Source organism: Natator depressus, chromosome 26, assembly GCF_965152275.1.
Source record: "Natator depressus isolate rNatDep1 chromosome 26, rNatDep2.hap1, whole genome shotgun sequence".
NCBI classification, from domain to species: Eukaryota; Metazoa; Chordata; order Testudines; family Cheloniidae; genus Natator; species Natator depressus.
The window spans coordinates 7322157-7343382 of NC_134259.1; the positions used below are offsets into that span (position 1 = coordinate 7322157).

At 44.5% G+C, this 21226-nt stretch overlaps 1 protein-coding gene across 1 annotated transcript in view; it reads left to right on the forward strand.

Annotated features, from left to right (window-relative positions):
• Positions 1–21226, forward strand: part of DOCK5 (dedicator of cytokinesis 5) — a 127061-nt gene that overhangs the window by 68728 nt on the left and 37107 nt on the right. Inside the window, exons 17-28 of the mRNA XM_074939937.1 lie at positions 888–991; positions 2697–2886; positions 5055–5152; positions 6484–6573; positions 7737–7837; positions 9206–9340; positions 11317–11428; positions 13036–13106; positions 14363–14469; positions 16290–16426; positions 17031–17126; positions 18415–18513. Coding sequence (XP_074796038.1) covers positions 888–991; positions 2697–2886; positions 5055–5152; positions 6484–6573; positions 7737–7837; positions 9206–9340; positions 11317–11428; positions 13036–13106; positions 14363–14469; positions 16290–16426; positions 17031–17126; positions 18415–18513 — 1340 coding nt within the window. The remainder of the gene's footprint in view (positions 1–887; positions 992–2696; positions 2887–5054; positions 5153–6483; positions 6574–7736; positions 7838–9205; positions 9341–11316; positions 11429–13035; positions 13107–14362; positions 14470–16289; positions 16427–17030; positions 17127–18414; positions 18514–21226) is intronic.

The window sequence follows — 21226 nt, forward strand, 5'->3', positions numbered from 1 at the left end:
TTCATAGTGTAACTAGAGCGTTTACCTCGCACTGCCTGCTTTCCCCCTTTTCACTTCCTTCCTGTGCCTATTTGTGGGCTCTGGCTAACGGCTTCGTTAGCCTTTCTGCCTGCCCCGCACCACCCACAAATTAGGCATAGGTCTGCCTCATCAGCTCCAATCTGCTATGCCTGATTGGAGCCGTTGTGAACAGAGTGCTGACGCAGGGTTTCCTATTTAGCAGTCTGTCACAGACACAAATCCATAGAGTTAAATGCAAGATGTGGTGCCAGATTTGCAAAAATAGAGGCAGTAGGTACGAGTTCAGAAAAGCATGCATTTGCATTCGCAATTCCTCTGATTACATGCACAAGTGATTATAAGCTCCTTGGGGCAGAGACCATCTCTTTGTTCTGTATTTGTACAGTGCCTAGCAAAATGGGGCCATGAGCTATGACCAGAACTCCTAGCTATTGGAATGCAAATAACAAATACATTAACATTTAAGGCTGTGATTCGCAAAACTGCCTAAGTGATTTGAATGCTCAATTAACATTAAAATGAGGCATCTTTGGAAAATGTCTGCCTAAACCTCTATGCAGAATTGCATGCCCCTATGTAGGGATGCAAATTGCAGTGCATTTCTTCTTGCATCTACCCACTGAAAATTTGGACATAATGAGGCATTAACAAGGAAGTGTTCCCATCTTATTGTAAAAATGGTCTATTGTGCCTTGAGATGTGTTGCAGTGAAATAGTGCCTTTTAAACCGAAGTTATTACTCTTGCTTTGTTCCTTAGTAGCAGCAAGTAAAAAAGGAACCTTCCTATGGGTTGGGAGCTGGGAGATAATCCAGGAGACAGACTAGAGGTCCCTTTTAGTGAAGGTTATGTTCTTTCTCTTTGCAGCCAGGGATAAATCGGAGAGAGCTTTCGGGGTGGCCTTTGTGAAACTGATGAATGCGGATGGAACAACTCTGCAGGATGGCAAACACAATTTAGTCATTTACAAGGTAGTTTGGGGGAAAAAAACCCTTGGTTGTGCAATCCTTGTACTAGCTGAAACGTCTTTCCCAGTCATGTGTGTTGTCTCCGGGTAACACAAGCCCTACTTTACTCACCAATGCAAAGATCCCTTTCAACCTGTTAACCGCCAGAGTCTGAGAACCAGTGACACGCTAATTTGTGGTCAGGATAAGTCACCATTAAATAAGGTTGCACTGGGTGGATCTCTGATCACTTTGACACAGGTCTGATACATTCCTGTCGTAGCTTGTGAATCCATTTTACTTGTTTGCTATATTTGGCTCCGTAACCCAGACAGCCTGTAGAGAAATGGCATGGAGTCACATCTTTTCCTTTTCTGCCTTTAGGGCAGAAGGCGAAAATCATGTCTAGTCAAAATTACCCTTGAAAATCCCTTAAATCGCAAACCGGAGTGCCGCAGGGTGGCCAGGAGCATTGTCTATGATCAGCAGCACTTTAAAGTCAAGTCCTTTCTCTTCGCGGTACCGCTTGGCCTCCGGAATGAAACACGTGTGGAACCAATCCAGAAAGAATGCTGCCGTCACCCAAGCCTCTTTATTTGGTTGCCAGAACGCAGGCAGGAGATTTTTGTTTTTGCCTTTTAGGGCATGGAGATTTGCAGCCCTATAGAGCAAGCCCGGCTTTATTAAATGTCCAGCTGCATTGCCACAAAACAACACAACCACACAGTCTTTAGCTGCTTTGAAGCCAGGGGCTTGTCTTTCTGATTTTGAAGTGTACGTGCGGTTGGGCATTTTTTTCCAGAAGAGCCCGGTCTCGTCAGCATTAAAAACTTGTTCCGGAAGATAGCCCTTTTCTTCGGTGATTTTTTTTTTTTTAATTGTTCGGGATACGCTTTTGCTGCCTCTTCATTGGCAGATGCAGCTTCACCAGTCGTCTGCACGTTTCTGAGGTTGAAGCGGTTCCTAAAACTGTTAAGCCAGCCTTGGCTGGCTTTGAATTCCTTTTGATGAGAAGGCTGTCCCTCTTCAGCAGGAGGTTTCAACAGCCCATAGAGGCTGCCTACGCTACCCGCTGGATTGGTGGGCAGCTGTCAACTCACTGTAGTGAAGACACCGCGATGAGTCAATCTAAGTACATCGAGTTCGGCTCCGTTATTCATGTAGCTGAAGTTGCGTAACTTAGATCAATTCCCCCCCCACCCCCCCACGGAGCGCAAATAGTTGAATTCACGTAAGTTAAATGCGCATATGATGCGACTCACCTGTATAGATAAACTACAATACAGAGAGAGGAAAGCTGGTCTGGTGGTTAGGGAATTAGCCTAGAACTTTGGAGATGCAGGTACAAGCTCCTGTTTTGCGGGGAAATGGCTTAGTATCTCTGTGCTTCAGTTCCCAATCTGTAAAATGAGGGTGACGGCACTTTCCTACCCCACAGGGGTGTTGAGAAGATAAATGCATTAGAAGATTGCAAGGTGCTCAGATACTCTGAGGATGGAGGCCAGATAAGTGCCTTGGATAGAATGTGATTTTTCCATGCCCAACTTAAAAAGAATTCCAGTCCATAACAGCTGTGAAAACTGCTGAAAAAACATGCAGTCTGCTGCTGTGTTGGAGAGTATTCGTAGCTAATGAGTGCCTGCCTCCTATGTGGACAGGGGCAAGATGGAGTATTATCAGTATCTGAAAATGACCCCCTCCCCCTCCCCCAACTATGTTCTATCAACAGGGCGATAACAAGAAAATGGAAGACGCTAAATTCTACTTAACTCTTCCTGGCACAAAAGTGGAGGAGGAGAAGGACGGCCCCCCAGGCAAAAACCTGCACCACTTGGCCAACTTCACGCCCACTAAAGACAGCACGAAGGACAGCTTCCAGATCGCCACTCTCATCTGCTCCACCAAACTGACCCAGAACGGTAGGTCTGGCGCGAGCAGCGGGGTGAGCGCTATGCTGTGCGGGGAGAACTGTCTGCCAGGTGAACTAGGCCCTCCCCCTTGCACGAAGACTCTCTTAGACACTATTAGGTGAGAGGCTAGTTTAACCTGCACCTTCTTACACCTTCCTGTTAGGGGTTTAGCAAGTAGAGCGACTCTCTTCTGGTCCTCCAGTGTGAATCATAGAAATGTGGGGCTGGAAGGGCCCTCGAGAAGTTGTCAAGTCCAGCACTGTATGCTGAGGCAGGACCAAGTCAACCTCGACCATCCCAAACAGGTGTTTGTTCAACCAGTACTTAAACACCTCCAATGATAGGGATTCCGCCACACCCTTCGGAAGCCTATTCCAGAGCTTAACTACCCATGAAGTTAGAAAGTTTTTCCTAATATCTATCCTAAATCTCCCCTGCTGCAGATTAAACCCATTACTACTTGTCCTACTTTCAGTGTACGTGGCGAACAATTGATCGGTCCTCTTTATCACAGCCCTTAACATATTTTTAGGCTGTTATCAGGTTCCCTGCTCAGTTGTCGTCTCTCAGAACTAAACATGCCCAGTTTTTTTAACCATTCCTCATAGGTCAGAGTTTCTAACCTTCACTCATTTTTGTTGCTCTCCTCTGGAATCTCTCCATTTATTCCACATCTTTCCTAAAGTGTGGTGTCCAGAAGTGGACACAGTACTCCAGGCTTCACCCCAGGGACAATTACCTCTTATGTCATAGAATCATAGACTATCAGGGTTGGAAGGGATCTCAGGAGGTCATCTAGTCCAACCCCCTGCTCACAGCAGGACCAATCCCCAATTTTTGCCTCAGATCCCTAAATGGCCCCCTCAAGGATTGGATTCTCAACCCCGGGTTTAGCAGGCCAATGCTCAAACCACTGAGCTATCCCTCCCCCAAGGGATAAAACACTCCAGTTAATTCACTCCAGAATATTGGGTTTTTTTTCATGGCTGCAACACATGGTTGACTCGTCTTCAATTTGTGATCCACTATAACTACCAGATCCTTTTCAGCAGCACCACCACCTAGCCAGTTATTCCCCATTTTGCAGTTGTGCATTTGATTTGTCCTTCCTAAGTGAAGTATTTTGTACTTGTCATCTCTGTTGAATTGCATCCTGTTGAATTAAGCTCAGTTCTCTAATTTGTCAAGGTCATTTTTAATTCTCATCCTGTCCTCTAACGTGCTTGCAACCCCTCCCAGCTTGGTGTTATCTGCACGTTTTAGAGGTATTCAACTGGAGACAAGGCCAAAATCAGTGGTGATGGGTAAAATATATATGTGGGGATAGGTCACATATTAGTAAGTGACTGTGAGACTGTCCATCTAAATCTAGAAGGGGAATCATAGCATGACATACTATGTGGTTTTGGGGTGGAGAGAGTGTAAATTATGCCAACTCAGATTTCCTTTAGACTAAATTTGGCCGCCTGTGTCTTGATTGCATATTATGTGCCTGCTCTTCCTTTAAAAGGTAGTGATCAAGTATATTTGCAGACTGTGGTTGAGATCGTCCAAGCAGTCTAGGGGATTTACACACACATCTACTGGTAGCTTTCATGGAGGCTATGTGTCTAAATCCCCTAGTCTGTTTTGAAAATCTCAGCTATAGTCTGTCACTGAATTTGATGTCCCTGGATGGTCCAGAGCTGTGATCAATGAAGCCCAAACCTTAACTCGCTTCCTAAAAGAGGCTTAAAATGTAGCTTTAAGAAGCATTCTGAAAACTCTGAAGGAAACGTAAGAACATTTGTCAGTCAATCATTCAGTCTGATGGATTTCCCAGCTTATGGGTGTCCTCTCTTAAGTAAATGAGAAGTCTGCAAAATTGCATGTTTCATGTGCTAAGATTTAAAATCCTAGAATATCAGGGTTGGAAGGGACCTCAGGAGGTCATCTAGTCCAACCCCCTGCTCAAAGCAGGACCAGTCTCCAACTGAATTATAGGTGTGTCTCTAAGAGCAAGGGCAACTCTGGCAAAGTCAAAACAGCCATTACAAAGTATTATGACTTTTTCTTATAAGCTGATGAGAAAAATAAGCACTGTTTGCATTTCTTTATTGGTCTGCAGCCATTAGGGTAAATCGGCTGTGGTGTTCTTTGCAATCGGTCACTAATTGTCATTGTTCTGTCCTTGGTAGTTGACCTGCTGGGTTTGTTGAACTGGCGTTCTAACTCTCAGCACATAGCGCACAACCTAAAGAAGCTAATGGACGTGGAAGGAGGAGAAATTGTAAAGGTACAAGATCACAGCTTCTGTTGGTGTACATAGAGAGCTAGGTCCCAATCTTGCAAACACGTAGACACGTGCTTAACTTTTTAACCTTGACTACTACTACTTCTTCTTCATTAATGACTAAGACCCCACTGTACTACACACGATAGAAACACAGAACAAAAGGACAGTCCCTGCCCCAATCTAAGTATAAGACAGAGACAACAGGTGGATACAGATAGACAGGGGAGCACCAGGAAACAATGAGACAGGCCTGGTCGGCATGATAGGCAGTGATCTCAGTATTCCAGTGGGTGTGCTAACTTGCTTAAAACACGCAGGCTCATTTACAGATGTGCAGTTACTGAAAAGTCCAGAGATAGCATGGACAGTAACAAGTTTTAGGGGGCTTTATGTTCATAACACTTTGCAGGATTGGGGCTGTAGGGAGAATTCAATGCAAGTTCTTGCAAAATATGATGTGCAGGAAAACCCTGATCATTATTTATTTATTTTCGGTAGCATCTAGGGGCCCCAATTGTGGATTGGGACTCCACTAAGCTAGGTGCTGTACAGACACACAAGAAAAAGACTGTTTGTGCCACAAAGAACTTATTGCCTGAGTCTGAGAGGCTTGAGAACTTCAGCTGAAAATTGGAATTTCCGGGAAAATGAAATTCTGATTTTTGAGAGACTTTTTTTTTTTTTTTTTTTTAAACTTTGGATAATCTATACGTCGGCTTACTGGGGCTGTGAAATGGGGGTTCGTTTTGAAGGTTAGTTGAAAATTGTCTTACTTGCTGAGCTACTTAAGTTATGGTGGCGTGTTTGTAAAATCAGGACTCCTGGTGATTGCCAAAGGAATGTTGTGCTTGGAAGGCTTGTCCTTGATCCTTTGGCACAGAGCACAAGGTTGACATGCTCCGCTGCAAGCAGAGGCTATGTGTGGGCAAAGTTGGAGTAAGCCCCCTTGCACGGCCAGCCACTCCTGTACTGCCTAACTGTGCCAGATAGAAAGGGGACAGGGCATGGCAGATACGGGCTTACGTGTGATCTTCATGCTGGAGAGTTGCTCGCTTCTTATTGGCCTTGCTCCTGCTCCTAGGAAGGAGCAGCTTGGCAGACATGTATCAGTGTGCACAGTGCACGTTTGGGCTCCTCTGCATTCCCTATCCTGCTAATCCCTTTTTACCTATTTGTACACATACAGCTTTCACACCTCTGCTGGGCAGGATCAAGCCCTTTCTGTTTTCCCTAAGCTCCTGGGGGGAAAGGGACCAGAAGAGAGGATTCCTGAGCAGCATCGAAACAGAAATAACCTCTGTTTCTGCTTCCCCATTATCTTCTCTCTCTAGTTTTTACAAGACACACTTGATGCACTTTTCAACATAATGATGGAGATGTCCGACAATGAAACCTATGACTTCCTTGTGTTCGATGCACTGGTGAGTGGTTGTTATCTGCATATCCCAAAGCACCTTTATTTCAGCCTGTCTTCTCATTCTGGTTCCTGTTGCTTCCACTGGACAGTTGATTGGTGTCTCGCTCTATGAGAAATATGAAATTATACTTAAATGCTGTTTATACTCGTCGGGGGTCATTGGGTGCTAATGTAAGGCAAGGATATGAGATGTACCATGGCCATTTCCATGAATATAATGAGAATAGGGATTGACATGTACATAATGCCTAGCTACTTACATATAACACTTTTCATCTGTGGATCTCAAAGCAATTTACACAGAAAGAAAGTATTAGTATCCTCCAATAGACGGGACGTATGGAGAGGAAGTGAATTACACAAAGTCTCACGGCAGGTCAGTGGCAGAGTTGGAAAGAGACCCAACATCTCCTGAGTCCCAGTCCAGTTCCTATCCATTGGGCAATAGTGCCTCTCAACAAGAGAGCATTTTGTACGAAGATCCCAGTAAAATATGCAGCAGACTTTACTAAGAGGTTGCAGTCTATGTAGAGAGACTGCTTTACCTGTGGAACAAGGAAGCAATTGTTTAATAAAGCTCAGCAACAGAATGCGACAGTTTAGAAAAGAAACTGAAGATCACTGAATCCAGCTGAAACTGCAGGGGGAATTTAGGGAGGCAGGGTGCAATTACTCAAGCCACAGTTTTAGCAAAGTAGCAGGATTAGGAGCACTATCGATGTAAAGTGCAAGGGGATATTTAATGAGTCCAGATGTTCAGAACCTCACTTTTGAGCCTCATCTGAAAACCAGTGCTTCTCGCAGCATTGTGCCTCTCTAACCCCCTGCTACGGAAATATTACCATACGGAGTCTGTCACTTACCGAAGTGTCACTTACCAAATCACCAGGGCTACTTCATACAGCAGCTGGCTTTACCGTTATAGTTCCCCATCTGTCCATTGAGTAGGCCTAACATTGTCTAACTTCGGTGATGGGACATGATCGCCCTCCAAGGCCATATGGCCATTATCAGCAGATATGCAACACCATCTATAACGTTAAAGCTGAGCAGATCAAGCACAAGCAACCAGCAAAACAAAATGGGACACGATTAGAATAAATTGCAGGACAGTTAGTTGAAGGTCATGCGGTTCAGTACTTCTGTTTCCTTTTGTGTTTTTGGCAGGTATTTATTATTTCTCTGATCGGAGACATCAAGTTCCAGCATTTTAACCCTGTACTTGAAACTTATATTTACAAGCACTTCAGCACCACCCTGGCTTATGTGTAAGTATCAGTAACCACAAAGCTAGCTATCACAGTGATCTCTTGCTACTGCATAGACTAGATGGGGTGTAGGAGATTAAGGTGTGTGGGTGAAAGACAGAGGGTATGTACACCCATGTGTTCCCACCCTGAGATCATCTTGAGAATAGAAGAAAATTATAATTATTTACTGCAGAAATAATTTATGATTGAACTAATTCATTTTAATCGAAGGAAAACATTGGCACTACCTTTGTAAACAGCCAGTCAAGCGACTGGTCCCGGTGTCCTGTTGAACTGTGACCCTGTCTCTTGGAATTATAAAAGCTAGCACCTCTTTTGCCTCACCAGCTGCCAAGGGACTTGACATTGCCTGGAACTCTCGAAGCCCTTTGAATGGTTGCTTTCTCCTTCTCCGCATTTGCTGTACAATCACTGTCAGCCGAGGGTTATTCTCCCCCCCCCCCCCCCCCAGCTTGCGGAGGATTCTTCATCCTCACTGCTCTTTGCTAAAAATAAACCCTTTTTTTTGGTCTGATTTATGGATGGGCTGCATCTCAGCTGCTTTGTTACCTTGCCTTGTTTTCCAGCTTGGCTCTACAGTGTGACATCCCCATGATGCCAAGCGGACTAGAGAATTATTCAGTGCTTGCCATACGCTCTGTGCGCCAAAGGGTTTGACAAACAACGAGCTAGATCCTGGCAGTGCAGCGAGTGGGGTAGGCGAAGGCAGGGGCTGCTGTGCACTCAGCAATCCCTCAGATATATCCTGGGTTGCTCAGAGCGTGGTTAATGAGGAGGAAAAGGTGTTTGCTTGAACATTATCCTCCCCAGTGCTATGAGATCTTGAACTTCTACCTAGACAGGGACCAGAGACTAAATGGTGAAGATGCACTTCTGTCCAAGGGTCTCAAAGCCCTTTATAAATTAAGTCTCAGGAACCCCGCTCTTCTATTAAAGGGGCCATTACCCCTTTGTACATGTAGGTAAAGTGATGTCCACAGCAGCTAAAGAATCTGGTGTTCAGGTTCTGAGATTCTCAGAATTAATGGGCTTCCCAAATTCTTAATTAAAGCTGCCCAGGCTCAACACTTTGAAAAAACAGGCCATAAAGTTAGAGTTTTCAAAAGGACTTAGCACCCACATTTGGGGCCAGATTCTGGGAGCTGCTGGGTGCTGAGCACTTTTGAAAATCTGCTCCCATGTGGGTTGCCCAAGGTCCCAGAGTGACTCAGTGGCAGAGCTGTGACTAGAATCCAGAGGCTCTTACTCGTGGTCCCTAGCTCTCTAACCACTAGACCACAGTCCCTTTGTGGAATACGGGAGCCTGGTTTAGCTTCTCCTGTAACTACACCTGCGTCTTTTCTCCTCTCCTTTTCCTTTCCTAAGGAAACTCACCAGAGTACTGAACTATTACATACGAAATGCAGATGACTCCAGCAAGACAGAATTGCTGTTCGCTGCCCTGAAAGCCTTGAAGTATCTGTTCCGATTCATCGTCCAGTCACGGGTGCTGTACCTGAGGTGAGGCAGACGCTCGAGACTGTGCAAAATATCCGCAGAGGGTACAAACTGGCATCGCTCTAGCCAAGGGAGCCTGCTTTCGATTTCCTCCAGCGGAGGATGCCCCTAGTTATTAAGAAAAGACATCTATAGCTGCCTTTCATCCAGGACTGTAGAGAGATCTGTGTGGGTGGGTGGAGATATTGATCAGAACAAGGGAAAACAACTTAGAACACGTTCCTTGGGGGTGAAATTCTTTCTAATCACTCACATCTTACATAAGCTGCATACTGCAATGCAGATAAGGAGTCTAAACTCGGTGGTTGTTTTTTAAATGCCTTCCTTGTTTAAGAAGCTTCCTCATTTTAAGGGACTTTTGGGGGTATTTCTGCTAGGTTCTGTGAAGATCCAGATTGTTTAGAGTTCCCCTTCAGGTTTTTTTAAATGAATCTTTACTGGTGAGAGAAAAATCCCCTTCTATATTAATCCGTTCAATGGAAATGTTTGCACATTATGGAGGATGCCTGATTCTGCTCCCATTGAGCTCTTTGCAGTAGACATTAAAATGCACTGTCAGCTACTTGAGATCACTTTGTACGTTGCCTCACACAATGGGGTCCTCGTGCAGGACTAGAGCTCGTAGCCACTAAGATAACACTAATAATAATTAATGGTACTTGTTACAGTTCAGGACAACTGCACCTGTATTCTCTCCTCCACCAAGGGCTTAAGAGTTTCTGGCTGCCAGCTGTTGCCTCTTCTGGGCAAAGACCCGTGTGTGTGTGTCTCTCCCGACTGGATTTTTTTTCAGGCTGCCCAGTTCCCTGCCTACACTGTGATATTCCTAGCAAGCCAGACTGCCTTAACAGGCCAGCATCTGCGCTTTGCTTACTATGAACAGAGTAATGGCCCACAGTTACATTTTACCACACAGCTCTTTCTATGCAAGCGTATTTATTCTTAAGCTAGAAGCAATAATGAGAAAACTTATTAAAAACAATTAAAGAACCTGCACGATACTAAACGGCTCAACTTTGGTCTCTGCCAACTCCAACCTCGGACTCTTGTAGGTGTCAATCCTTCAAAAACCCACAACTGCATTTTCCCTGTGGTTATAAGTTCATAACTGTCTCAGATCTGGAACCCAGGCTGGGCAGTTCAGCAGTCTCTGGGAACAGGTAATCAGCAGACAATCACCTCTCCTCAGGATGTAGTTTCAGAAGGCAGGGTTTTTGCAGAACCAGAGGTGAGGAATGTGCAGTAAGCTCTCCCTTGGTATACCTCAGAAAATCCACTGAACACTTATTGTCCCAAAAGTCCACTTTTGTCTGGCACCTTTTCAATATAGTCCTCCCAGCCTCATACCACATCTCCCCCCATAGAGAGATTATATATAATCCTAGCCTACAATAATACATAAACTTTGCATTTAATACAATGGACTCCAAAGATACTTAAACTTAATAAATAAGGATATGCAGGAAATTCCCCATCACTGTCCTAGTATGTGCCAGATTGCGATGTGTGTCTCATAGCCCGAAACCATTCTTCACGTGATTCTCAGCAACCATTCAGGACTGTTTTCTCCTCTTAGTCCTTCAAAGCCAACGTAGAATGAGCTGGTTTCTCTTCTGGCTCGGACATAATCAACAGAATTTGTAAACTATGTTTAAACGTCGAAGTTGGTGATCGTTGAAGCCAGAAAGGACCCAGCTTGACTCTCCGATTCCAGGCTGAGTTTGTGGTTCGGAAAGCGCCCCCCCCCCCCCCCCCAATCTTTTTGCTGTTAAATTTAACAGATTTCATCTGGAAATCATTGATACAATAAATCGAGAACCCCACACAGCCATTTCTACTGTCACTTTTCATAGCAAAAGAGCACTTTAAGAGGTTGCTCTGGAGGATAAAATGTATTTAAGCCGTTGTGGCAGTATTCCTCGCTCTGGCCTAGATTGGTGTGTATAGCCAATGTGACTGACGTTCCTGCTCTTTTTCAGATTTTATGGGAAAGATGAAGATGGGGATGAGTTTAACAATGCAATCCGCAAGTTGTTTTTCTCCTTCAATGTCCTCATGGACCGACCGCTAGAGGAGGCTGTCAAGATTAAGGTTGGTCTAAAGCCTGTTTTGAATGGTGGTACACATCTATTCTGAGGACAGGTAATCAGTATTAAAGCCCCCAAAGTGTAGCAAGTATTAAGCTGAGCTCTTTAAGCTTTGCACAACTGTGACGAACGCTAAAATCTTGGCATTGAAATGCAGCCGCTTCTGGGGTCGAGGCTGACACCCAGTCAGCCTGTAACAATGTCGTAGGGAGGACAACAGTTTGGCCAGTGACACCTGGGATTATGAATGATTCAGACAGCAAATGATATGGAAATAAACGCAACAAATGTAGATAAGGAAAGTAATGAAAGACCAACAAGCTTTTGTCTGTGTCTTAACTTGTTCTGCTTTCTTGTTTGTCTTGCGTGAACTTTACTTGGAGCCCTCTGAGTGAGTGAGGAACAGAGAAGCCATGCAATAAGGCGTACTTGCTGCTTTCTTCTTTAAAATGCTTCTGGCCAAAATGCATTGGTCACTTTCCGCCGGAAGGATTGATTCTAGATGAGAGCCTTCGCATTTGAATGTCTGATCGATTTAAAAACCACCCTCTCCAATGCTTGTGTGGTGAGGGGCCATTCTTCCTGCAGCATGGAATTTTTTGTTCCCACCACCAAAAGCAGATGGGGAGAATGCCTCTACAGCAAACCCTGGGGAGACCTTCAGTAGCTGTCACACACCGGCACTCAGATGCTGCTGTGATGACCCATAGGTGCCTAGATAGCTTGTTATTGGCATTGTTCATGGACCTACCAAACTGTGCCTCTAAGGAGCAATGCAAAGGGAGCACTTGGGTGTATTCTGCATCAGAGACAATGTTTCCTGGGACTCCCTGTCAGAGGGGAGTCATTTGCTGCTCCTCTTTTAAGGGGTACGACATACCTTAAACACCCCCTCCCACACACACATGGTTGGCTAGCGCATGCTCCTCCTTACACCAGTCTCAACAAGTTGTTCTTAAGCGTGGGGACAAATGAGCTGCAGTTGAGCACAGGGTCTGTGATTCTTATGGGGGCTGTGTACGATGGAAGGTAGGGTGGAGTCCAAGCTCCCCTTGACTTTCTGACCATATAAGGGCTGGCTACAGTCCAGTCCAAAGAGTTTTAAACAAGAGCGAAAGTCAGACACCATTGTCTTTTTCTTTTCAAGTTTTTTTCATCTTGTGGCTAGGCCAATGCTGTGAGGAGGAGGGCTTTATTTTTAACAAACAAACAAAACAAAAAAAAGTGTAAAACATATTTCTCATCTCTCTGATTGCCTGTCCAATGCATTTTGATTTTTTCAAGAAGTCCAGTCCCTCGGACAGCAGTGTGTTCACAACCAGAAAGTCAAAAATTAGGCACTGGCTAAAAGTCTTTCATGTAGCATCCTTTCAGCTCTGATCTGCAGAGGTGCAGATGCAGAGGCTTGAATTAGATCACGAACCGGCACAGGGTTAGCGTTAGGGGTTAGGGTTAGGGTTAGGGTTGTCTGCATCTTTGCTTTCGCCCAGACCAGATACTACCCCTGGTGATGTGAGCCTCTTCCAGTGATGTCGAGCAGCAAGTCCTCAGGCTTGTTCTCTTTTACAACGAATGGATTAATCTAACCCATGTATGTTTTTTCTTCTCCAGGGCGCAGCTTTAAAATACTTACCGAGCATCATAAATGACGTCAAACTGGTATTTGATCCGGTTGAGCTCAGGTGATTGCGTTAAGCATATTTGTTGTCTAAACCTACTCAATATGCATCTTTTGGGGGGAGGGGGAGTTGGAAGCTGTGCTAATTTTAATAATTAAATTGCATTGCACAAGCTGCGTGATTTAATGTGAGCGTTTCCTTGGAAGGATTTAGAGGAAGCCACATAATGGTTTTAGAGCTGCAGCCCAAAGCAATTAGCGTGTTTCAGCTGAATTTTCCTCTGAGTTCTGAGGCTTTCTCCAAACTGAAAATTCAAGGGCTACAAAGCCATATGGATGAAACCCAGTGACTATGATTCCACAGGCCCTGGATCATTAGGTCTCAGGTTGCCAAGGCCCAAAGGGTGACAAAGGCCAGACAGGAGGGATACAAACAATTTATTCATGCACGAAACTTAAAGTGCAGTGGATTTCTTTTCCTCGGTGTAAATAGCTTTCCCTGCCTGCGTTTAGGAGCCTTATTTCGGATGTAAATAATTTGCAAATAACAGTGAGAGGACACCAAATGTAATTCACTCTGGGAGTGAAATGAGTGATCTCCCTTGAAGTGGGGGATATATTTGGGAGATTATGCTTGCGGTGATCAAAATGGCCAAGTCTCCCACAACAAGGGCTCATTGGGCTGACATGATTAAGACACGTCAGTTTCTTTGCCAGTGGCACACAAGGGGGCGATGTGGCCAGCATCGTGGCTGACCACCTTTGACTGCCCTAACCTGACAGGTCGAGTACCCATTTTGCATCTGGGTGAACTGGAAGTGGCTTTTCAGCATGAGATTCAAACCCACGACCTTCAGGATTTTGTAGTCAAGCACCTTAGCTACTCAGCCACCGCTGCACTCCATACGTTATCTAGCACCCTTGCAAAATCCTATTTGCTTAGAGAGACTTTCATTTTATTTTTATTTCTGGCAGGAAAGTTAGATATATATTTTCTAAAAGTGGTAGGGAAGGACAAATGTGTTCTGTGCCTGGGCTGATGAATTTTCATGACAACTTGTTGTAATGTTAGATTAATTATCTGAGAGGTATAAATCTGCTCATTCTGGTCACTGTTGAGTTTATTTTAAGTTCTTTAGTGAGCTTCCTGAAACCATATAACATGAGACTTCATATCGGTTTACCTTGAGACTGTTCTCAACACAATAGCACAACTGCTTGAGCAGGGGCAGGGCAATGTAATATTATGTGGAACCATGCCAACAGCCTTCTCTGGGTGAAAATACTGACCATCTGTCTACCTTGTGCTTTGCATTCTAGCATCCTCTTCAGCAAATTTATCCAAAGTATCCCTGACAACCAGTTAGTTCGGCAGAAACTCAACTGCATGACCAAGGTAGTGGACAGTGATCTGTTCAAACAATCCGGTGAGTAGCCTATTGAGATCTCCAGAAACTGCAGGAAATGCACCTTCTCAAACAAATACTTGTCTGTAAAGTTCATGTCTCTCTTTTAAATTTCTCCTTCAAATCCCTCCTTAAACTTCTCCTTTGCTGTGATGCCTACAAAAAAACTTGGCAACAGCAAGGTTGTTGGTGTGCTGAGGCCACTGCCTATATGCTGACCAATGCGGTCTCATAGATGGGGGACTACAAAGACACAATCTGATGTCTCTTGTCTTATACTTAGATTGTAAATTCTTTTGGGGGCAGGGACCAATTTTATGTTCTGTTTGTATTACACCTGACACACTGGGATGCTGGTCCATGGTGGACGCTCTTAGTCATGACCGCAATACCGAAAATGAATAAAAATTACAGTAACACCCCCTGGTGAATTTTAGTTTTGATGTCTGTCTAGGGATAAGGATGATTTCTTTTGGGTTTATTGGTACGTTTTTTGGTTTCCCTATTCCCTAAACGTATTCCCTAGCAAAGAGCAGTAGTTAGGAGATGGTGAGATAATGGATCCCTTATGTTGGGCACATTGAGCCAATCCCTAAGATCATCACTAAGGACCATGCACCATAGCTCTTTGCTCCTATACGTAGAAGCAGTACTATGTTTCTCCAGGATGTTAAAACACAGATGCAGATACTAGGGTTTCTAGAATGGCAAAAACATGAACACACATTGCTGGAGAGGCAGCCATTAAGTAACAGGCAGCAATAAAAATTGAGCCACTTATTAAGGATGTAAATGTGGATTTAGGTGCCTAATTTTAGACACCCAAGTTTGAAAATTGTGGCCTTAACCTCTCTCTGGTTCATTTCCGAATCTGTAAAATGAGGATAATAATCTTTACTCTTCTTTGAGAGCTTGAAAACCCCTAGGTGTGTACTTGGTGTTACCATGATGTGTAGAGGTTATAATCCCGAGTATGACTGCAGCCAGGAGAGGTTTTCCTTTATCTCAAAGGAGTCTGTGCATCTGTAATTAGTGATACTGGGTTCTGTTCATGCCAGGTTTTATCCAGGCTGCATAGTTTCCAGATTAGCTGGTGCCTGTGCTGTGTACAGCCACCATTTGTTATGGACATCAGATCTATTTTAGGTACTTATCTGGCCCCCATAACCCAGAGTAGAGGGGAGCGCCTCACAATCTTTAATGTGCTGATCCTCGCAACATCCGTGTGAGGTAGAGAAGTGCTATTATCCCCATTTTATAGATGGGGAACTGGGGCAGAGAGAGACGACAGGTAAAATTTTCAAAAGCGCCTACTAAATCCCATTTTCAAAAGTGACTTAAGGCCAGATTTTCAAAGATATTCAGGCATCTAACCTGCTTCGGTGCTTTTGAAAATCCCACTAAGCTCCTGTTTGCATCTTTAGTTGGCTATATAAGAGCTAGATATTATTATTAAATAACTGAAAAATCTGGCCCTAAATCATTTTTGAAAATGGGGTTTAGTCTCCTAAAAGCCTGTGTCACTTCTGAAAATTTTACCCATAGACCCTTACTTAAGGTCATGCAAGGAGTCAAGCAAGGCAGGAAATCAAACCTGGGATCTCCCAAGTCCTATGTTAGTATCCTAGCCGTGGGGCCATCTAATACATATATTGAGAGAAATCTCTCTCGTGCAATCTGTGCTGTCATGTACCTATTAGAACCCCTGTGACGTGATTTTAATTTTGGTGACTGAGTCAGAGTGAGGAGCACAAAGTTTTCTTTTTGTGGTCACTTATACTTGGCTCTGAAGATTATTCTTAGGCCATTGTGATACATTGTTCTGTTTCTTCATTTCTCAGAATGCAGAGATGCTCTCCTGCCTCTGCTAATAGATCAGCTAAGTGGCCAACTGGATGACAATTCAAACAAGCCTGATCATGAGGCCTGCTCTCAGCTCCTCAGTAACGTTCTAGAAGTGCTTGACCGCAAGGATGTGGTGAGTATGGGCTCTAGTCTAATGTCATCCTCACTGGTAGGGTTACACTGGTATAAGTTAGAGGAGGAACAAAACCTTCTTAAGTGCACCTCCCAGAACCAGTCTTTATAGAGTTAATGAGACCAGATGTTCACAGAAGTTTTTCCACATTGGGTATTGGCATGAGACGTTTGAGTCGAATTAAGATAAATCAGACGTATCAAAAATGAACCTAAGACATTCTAGGACAGAACAAGGGAAGGCATGGTCAGGTCATCCCGAGAGAGGTGCTCCCCCGCTGATGCAACGCGTGTAGGGGATCTAGAAAAAAGGGGCTCAAGTTAGAGCTGCCCTGGGGGCCGATCCAGCTCCAGCATAGGGAAGATTAGCCTCCCTTTTCTGGGCCCTGGACTGGTGCAGAGATGTATTCCCCCGCCCCCTTCTCGGAGTGTAAAACTACTTTCTATTTAAATGAATTTCTGATGGGCAAAGAGTCTCCTTTTCTCGTGTCTTCTGACAATAAATAGCCACAGTCAGCCTGGCCCTTCCCTACAACGAATCTCTCTGTAGAATGGACCATGCTGAGATTAATCTAAAACAGCCCGTGCTTCTTTAATCTCTTCAGGGGCCCACTGCAGTTCACATCCAGCTGATCATGGAGCGCCTGCTGAGGAGAATAAACCGGACGGTGATTGGAATGAGCAGACAGTCTCTGCATATTGTGAGAGTCTTTTGCTTGCTTCTGTTCTTTGCTTTCTACCCCTTGCTCTGATGCTTCAGCAGATGGGAGCTTTCCGTCACAGTCTGTCCTGCTATGGACTGCAAATTGTGCTAGTGCGTTATAAAATCTCTGTCCTGTTTCCTGCGCCCTGCTGGGGTCTGTGGAAGGCCAGCCCCAGCCCTATTAAAATCGGGTCTGGATGGCTGTAGAGAGAGGTACTCTGCTAAGGCACCATTTTTAATCATGTCTGGGGCGGTAGTGACTGCAAGTTGTTACTGTCTGGTGACTCTTCGATAGCTTGTATGTGCAGTGTGTTTGAGTCTCAGTCCAGTTCCTAATAGTCAGACAGCCACATTGTAGAAACACTAATTAATTTGGTTCCGATGTTGAATGGAACCAGATGCCGATGTACTCTCGACCCTGTAGGTGTCCTCTCCAAGTCTGGGGTGAAGCAGGTTGATAGGAAAACAAGAGGAGGTTGGCACCGTTCTGGCCTGCCCTATACTTGGTCTGTGGATGGATAGAGAAGTCCAGGGCTGTCAATCCAGCACTAAATTCACTTTATAAGAAGAGGCTTTGACATTGGCAAATGGTTTCCATCGGATGTGTTCATAACGAAGACTTGGAGGGTCCGGTTTAAAATGGATGTAGGAGAGTTCTGCTTTGCAAACTTAACCCCTTGTAGCCTCAGCAGTACTTGCACTAGTGATCCGACAGGAGGGGAAAACATTCCTGCCTGGGTAAGAGCATTTTTTAAAAATATTTACCAAATCGTTCGTGTCTCAGTAGCTCAGAGGGTGACAGGCCAATTTAAAAAAAAAAACCAAACTGCTACTTGCATTTATAGGAAACAAAGCGATTTCATCTTAATCTCTCGCCGTAAAAGGTGGAGTTTTGGGGGTTTGGTTTTGTTTTTTGGTTTTTTTTGCAAATTCCAGTCCTTGAAGGGATAAAGTCTGTCCCACCTGCTTGCCTCAGACTTAAAACTTAAACCCTATGAGAGGTGATGTCCAGATTAATATGTTGGTATCACCCCACTGCTGTCCATGAAACGCTGCGGATGTTACTGATCGGGGCGGGGACAATCACATTCAGTGACCTTAGTGCCTTTCTAGACCCCACGTTAGCAAAATACTTAATCGGGTGCCTGATTTAAAGCAAAGGTATGATCCTTGTGAAGACTATTCCTGTGACTAAAATTAGGTACATGCTTCAGAACTGTGCTGAATTGGGGCCTTCGTGTAGAAAGATAATTGACCAAGTGCTTTTTTTGTCTCTTTCATTCCAGGGTAGTTTTGTAGCCTGCATGACAGCCATCCTGAGACAGATGGATGATTTCCACTATAACCACTACATCAGCACTTTCAAAACCAGACAGGACATTATCGTAAGTCATCTTGGCCTGGGCTGCCGCCCAGTCCGTGTAGTGTCCCTCTCTAATTTTATCCTATCCAGCTCTTATATTAAGTTCAGGCTCTTGCACCCATCACTGAGGAGTATGAATACCTCATATTGCAAGTGTTTGTGAAACATTCACTTCGCCCCAGCTGGATACAGCGCTGCTGGCTGTTTGCTGACTCAGCAAAGCATCGGACTAGTTTGCCACGTGGAGTGAAAACAGAACTTTAATGAGGACTTGTGGCACCTTAGAGACTAACCAATTTATTTGAGCATAAGCTTTCGTGAGCTACAGCTCACTTCGTCGGATGCAGACTGTGGAAAGTACAGAAGACGTTTTTATACACACAAACCATGAAAAAATGGGTGATTATCACTACAAAAGGTTTTCTCTCCCCCCACCCCACTCTCCTGCTGGTAATAGCTTATGTAAAGTGACCGCTCTCCTTACAATGTGCATGATAATCAAGGTGGACCATTTCCAGCACAAATCCAGGTCCGTCGTGTGTCCCGTCCCCGTCCCCGTCCCCGTCCCCCCCCCCGATTTGGGCTAATAAGCTATTACCAGCTATTACATAAGCTATTACCAGCAGGAGAGTGGGGTGGGAAAAACCTTTTGTAGTGATAATCACCCATTTTTTCATGGTTTGTGTGTATAAAAACGTCTTCTGTACTTTCCACAGTATGCATCCGATGAAGTGAGCTGTAGCTCACGAAAGCTTATGCTCAAATAAATTGGTTAGTCTCTAAGGTGCCACAAGTCCTCCTTTTCTTTTTGCGAATACAGACTAACACGGCTGCTACTCCTGAAACAGAACTTTAATGACTCTCTAAACCTGTGTAAGTGAAGAACTGGAAAGAAGAAGATAGACTGAATGAGGATGAGAGGACAAACAGGAGAGTTCGTTTTCCCTTCCTTTCTCTTCTGTCTCTATCCATGTGTTCTTTGCTCTATTTTTTTCATTCTTTCCTTTAAGAGCTCAGTTAAGAGCTTGGATTCCCCTTTTGTTTGTCTGGGCTGATGAAAAAGATGACGAGCTTGGAGCAGTATCTCTATTAATTTCCAAAAATACGCCTGTGTGTTTGTTAATAGAGCCACAGGACATCTTGGCTGCAAAACCTGAAAGCAGGGAAATTTTGGTTGATCAGGGTTGTGTTTCAAAGCCAGATGAGGTTTCTGAAAAGCTCTGTGGTTGTTGCAAACTTTTGGGGGCAGGGATTGTCTCTTTGTGATGGGTTTGTAAAGCACCTAGCACAGAGGGATCCATGATTTGAAGCCCCGGAGGGTACACCTCTAGTGGAATAAGGTAGGGGGCACGGCCCTGGCTGGCCCAGGTCAGCTGACTCAGGCTCGTGGAGTTAGAGCAGCGGAGCTGTGAAGTTCTGTGTAGACGTTCAGGCTCGGGCTGGAGTGTCCTCGAGGGTGGGTGTCAAGCATCCTTAGCCAGCATTGCATATCCATCCTCTGTGTTAAACCTGTACAATTCATGATCTTCATGTAGTTTCAGTGCAAAACCAGGTGAAACAACACTTTTGCTCTTTGATCCCCTTAGAACCTGAAACTCCAAGTAAAGTCTAAGTGTCACCTCCCACCCCCCATGCAGATCAGAACCAGAGAAAGTATTGCACAAGCTTCTGTGGTGTGACACTGGTCTAATTGGTAGTCACAGCTCCTGGTTGCTTGTCTCGGCCTGTAGCTGTGTAGGACAACATAGTGAACTGGAACACAGGTGTGGGTAGACTTTGCATTAGGTATTTCAGAATTTATTGTAAAATGTCTGTAAACCACTCTGAATGGCAGGATGTTGCCTTTGTTTCCCTGGCTGGTAAAAATTGCATGTGGTCTGTTAAGCAACGTGGCCACCTGCAGGACATAGATATTGCTGCAACTTTATTGCCTAGACTGAAAAAGCCACTCATCTGAATAATCATAGAAGATTAGGGTTGGAAGAGACCTGAGGAGGTCATCTCGTCCAACCCCCTGCTCAAAGCAGGACCAACCCCAGCTAAATCATCCCAGCCAGGGCTTTGTCAAGCCGGGCCTTAAAAACATCTAAGGATGGAGATTCCACCACCTCCCTAGGTAACCCATTCCAGTGCTTCACCATCCTCCTAGTGAAAAGGTTTTTCCTAATATCCAACCTAGACCTCCCCCACTGCAACTTGAGACCATTGCTCCTTGTTCTGTCGTCTGCCACCACTGAGAACAGCCGAGCTCCATCCTCTTTGGAACCCCCCTTCAGGTAGTTGAAGGCTGGTATCAGATCCCCCTCAAGAGTTCAAATAGAACTCTTTTGAGTTAGTAACTCGCCTGAGAGATTTCTGGAAGAGTATGCATTGTAAAACCTAAACACCTTGAGGGTTTTGCTAGGGCTCATCAAATGAGTAGTAGCCTTTTTCAAATGAATCAGTGGTCAGTGAATAGGGTCAGAGTCGGCTAGAAATGTTGTGGAAGAGCAGGAGTGCTAGGAATTGGGACAAAGTTTCTGTTGAAGAGCTTTGCTTCAGGACAACTTCACTATTCAGGAAGCATGCTTAAGCACAGTGAGGTCAATTGTTAAAGTTAGGCACGTACTTAATGACTTTTCCTAAAATGGGGTATAAGCTTCAATCTTTGAAGCGATCATTTGTGCTTCTCATTCATTCCATGGTTCAATGCTTTCTGAATCATGCATTTAAATGTTCCTCTTATATTTTCAATG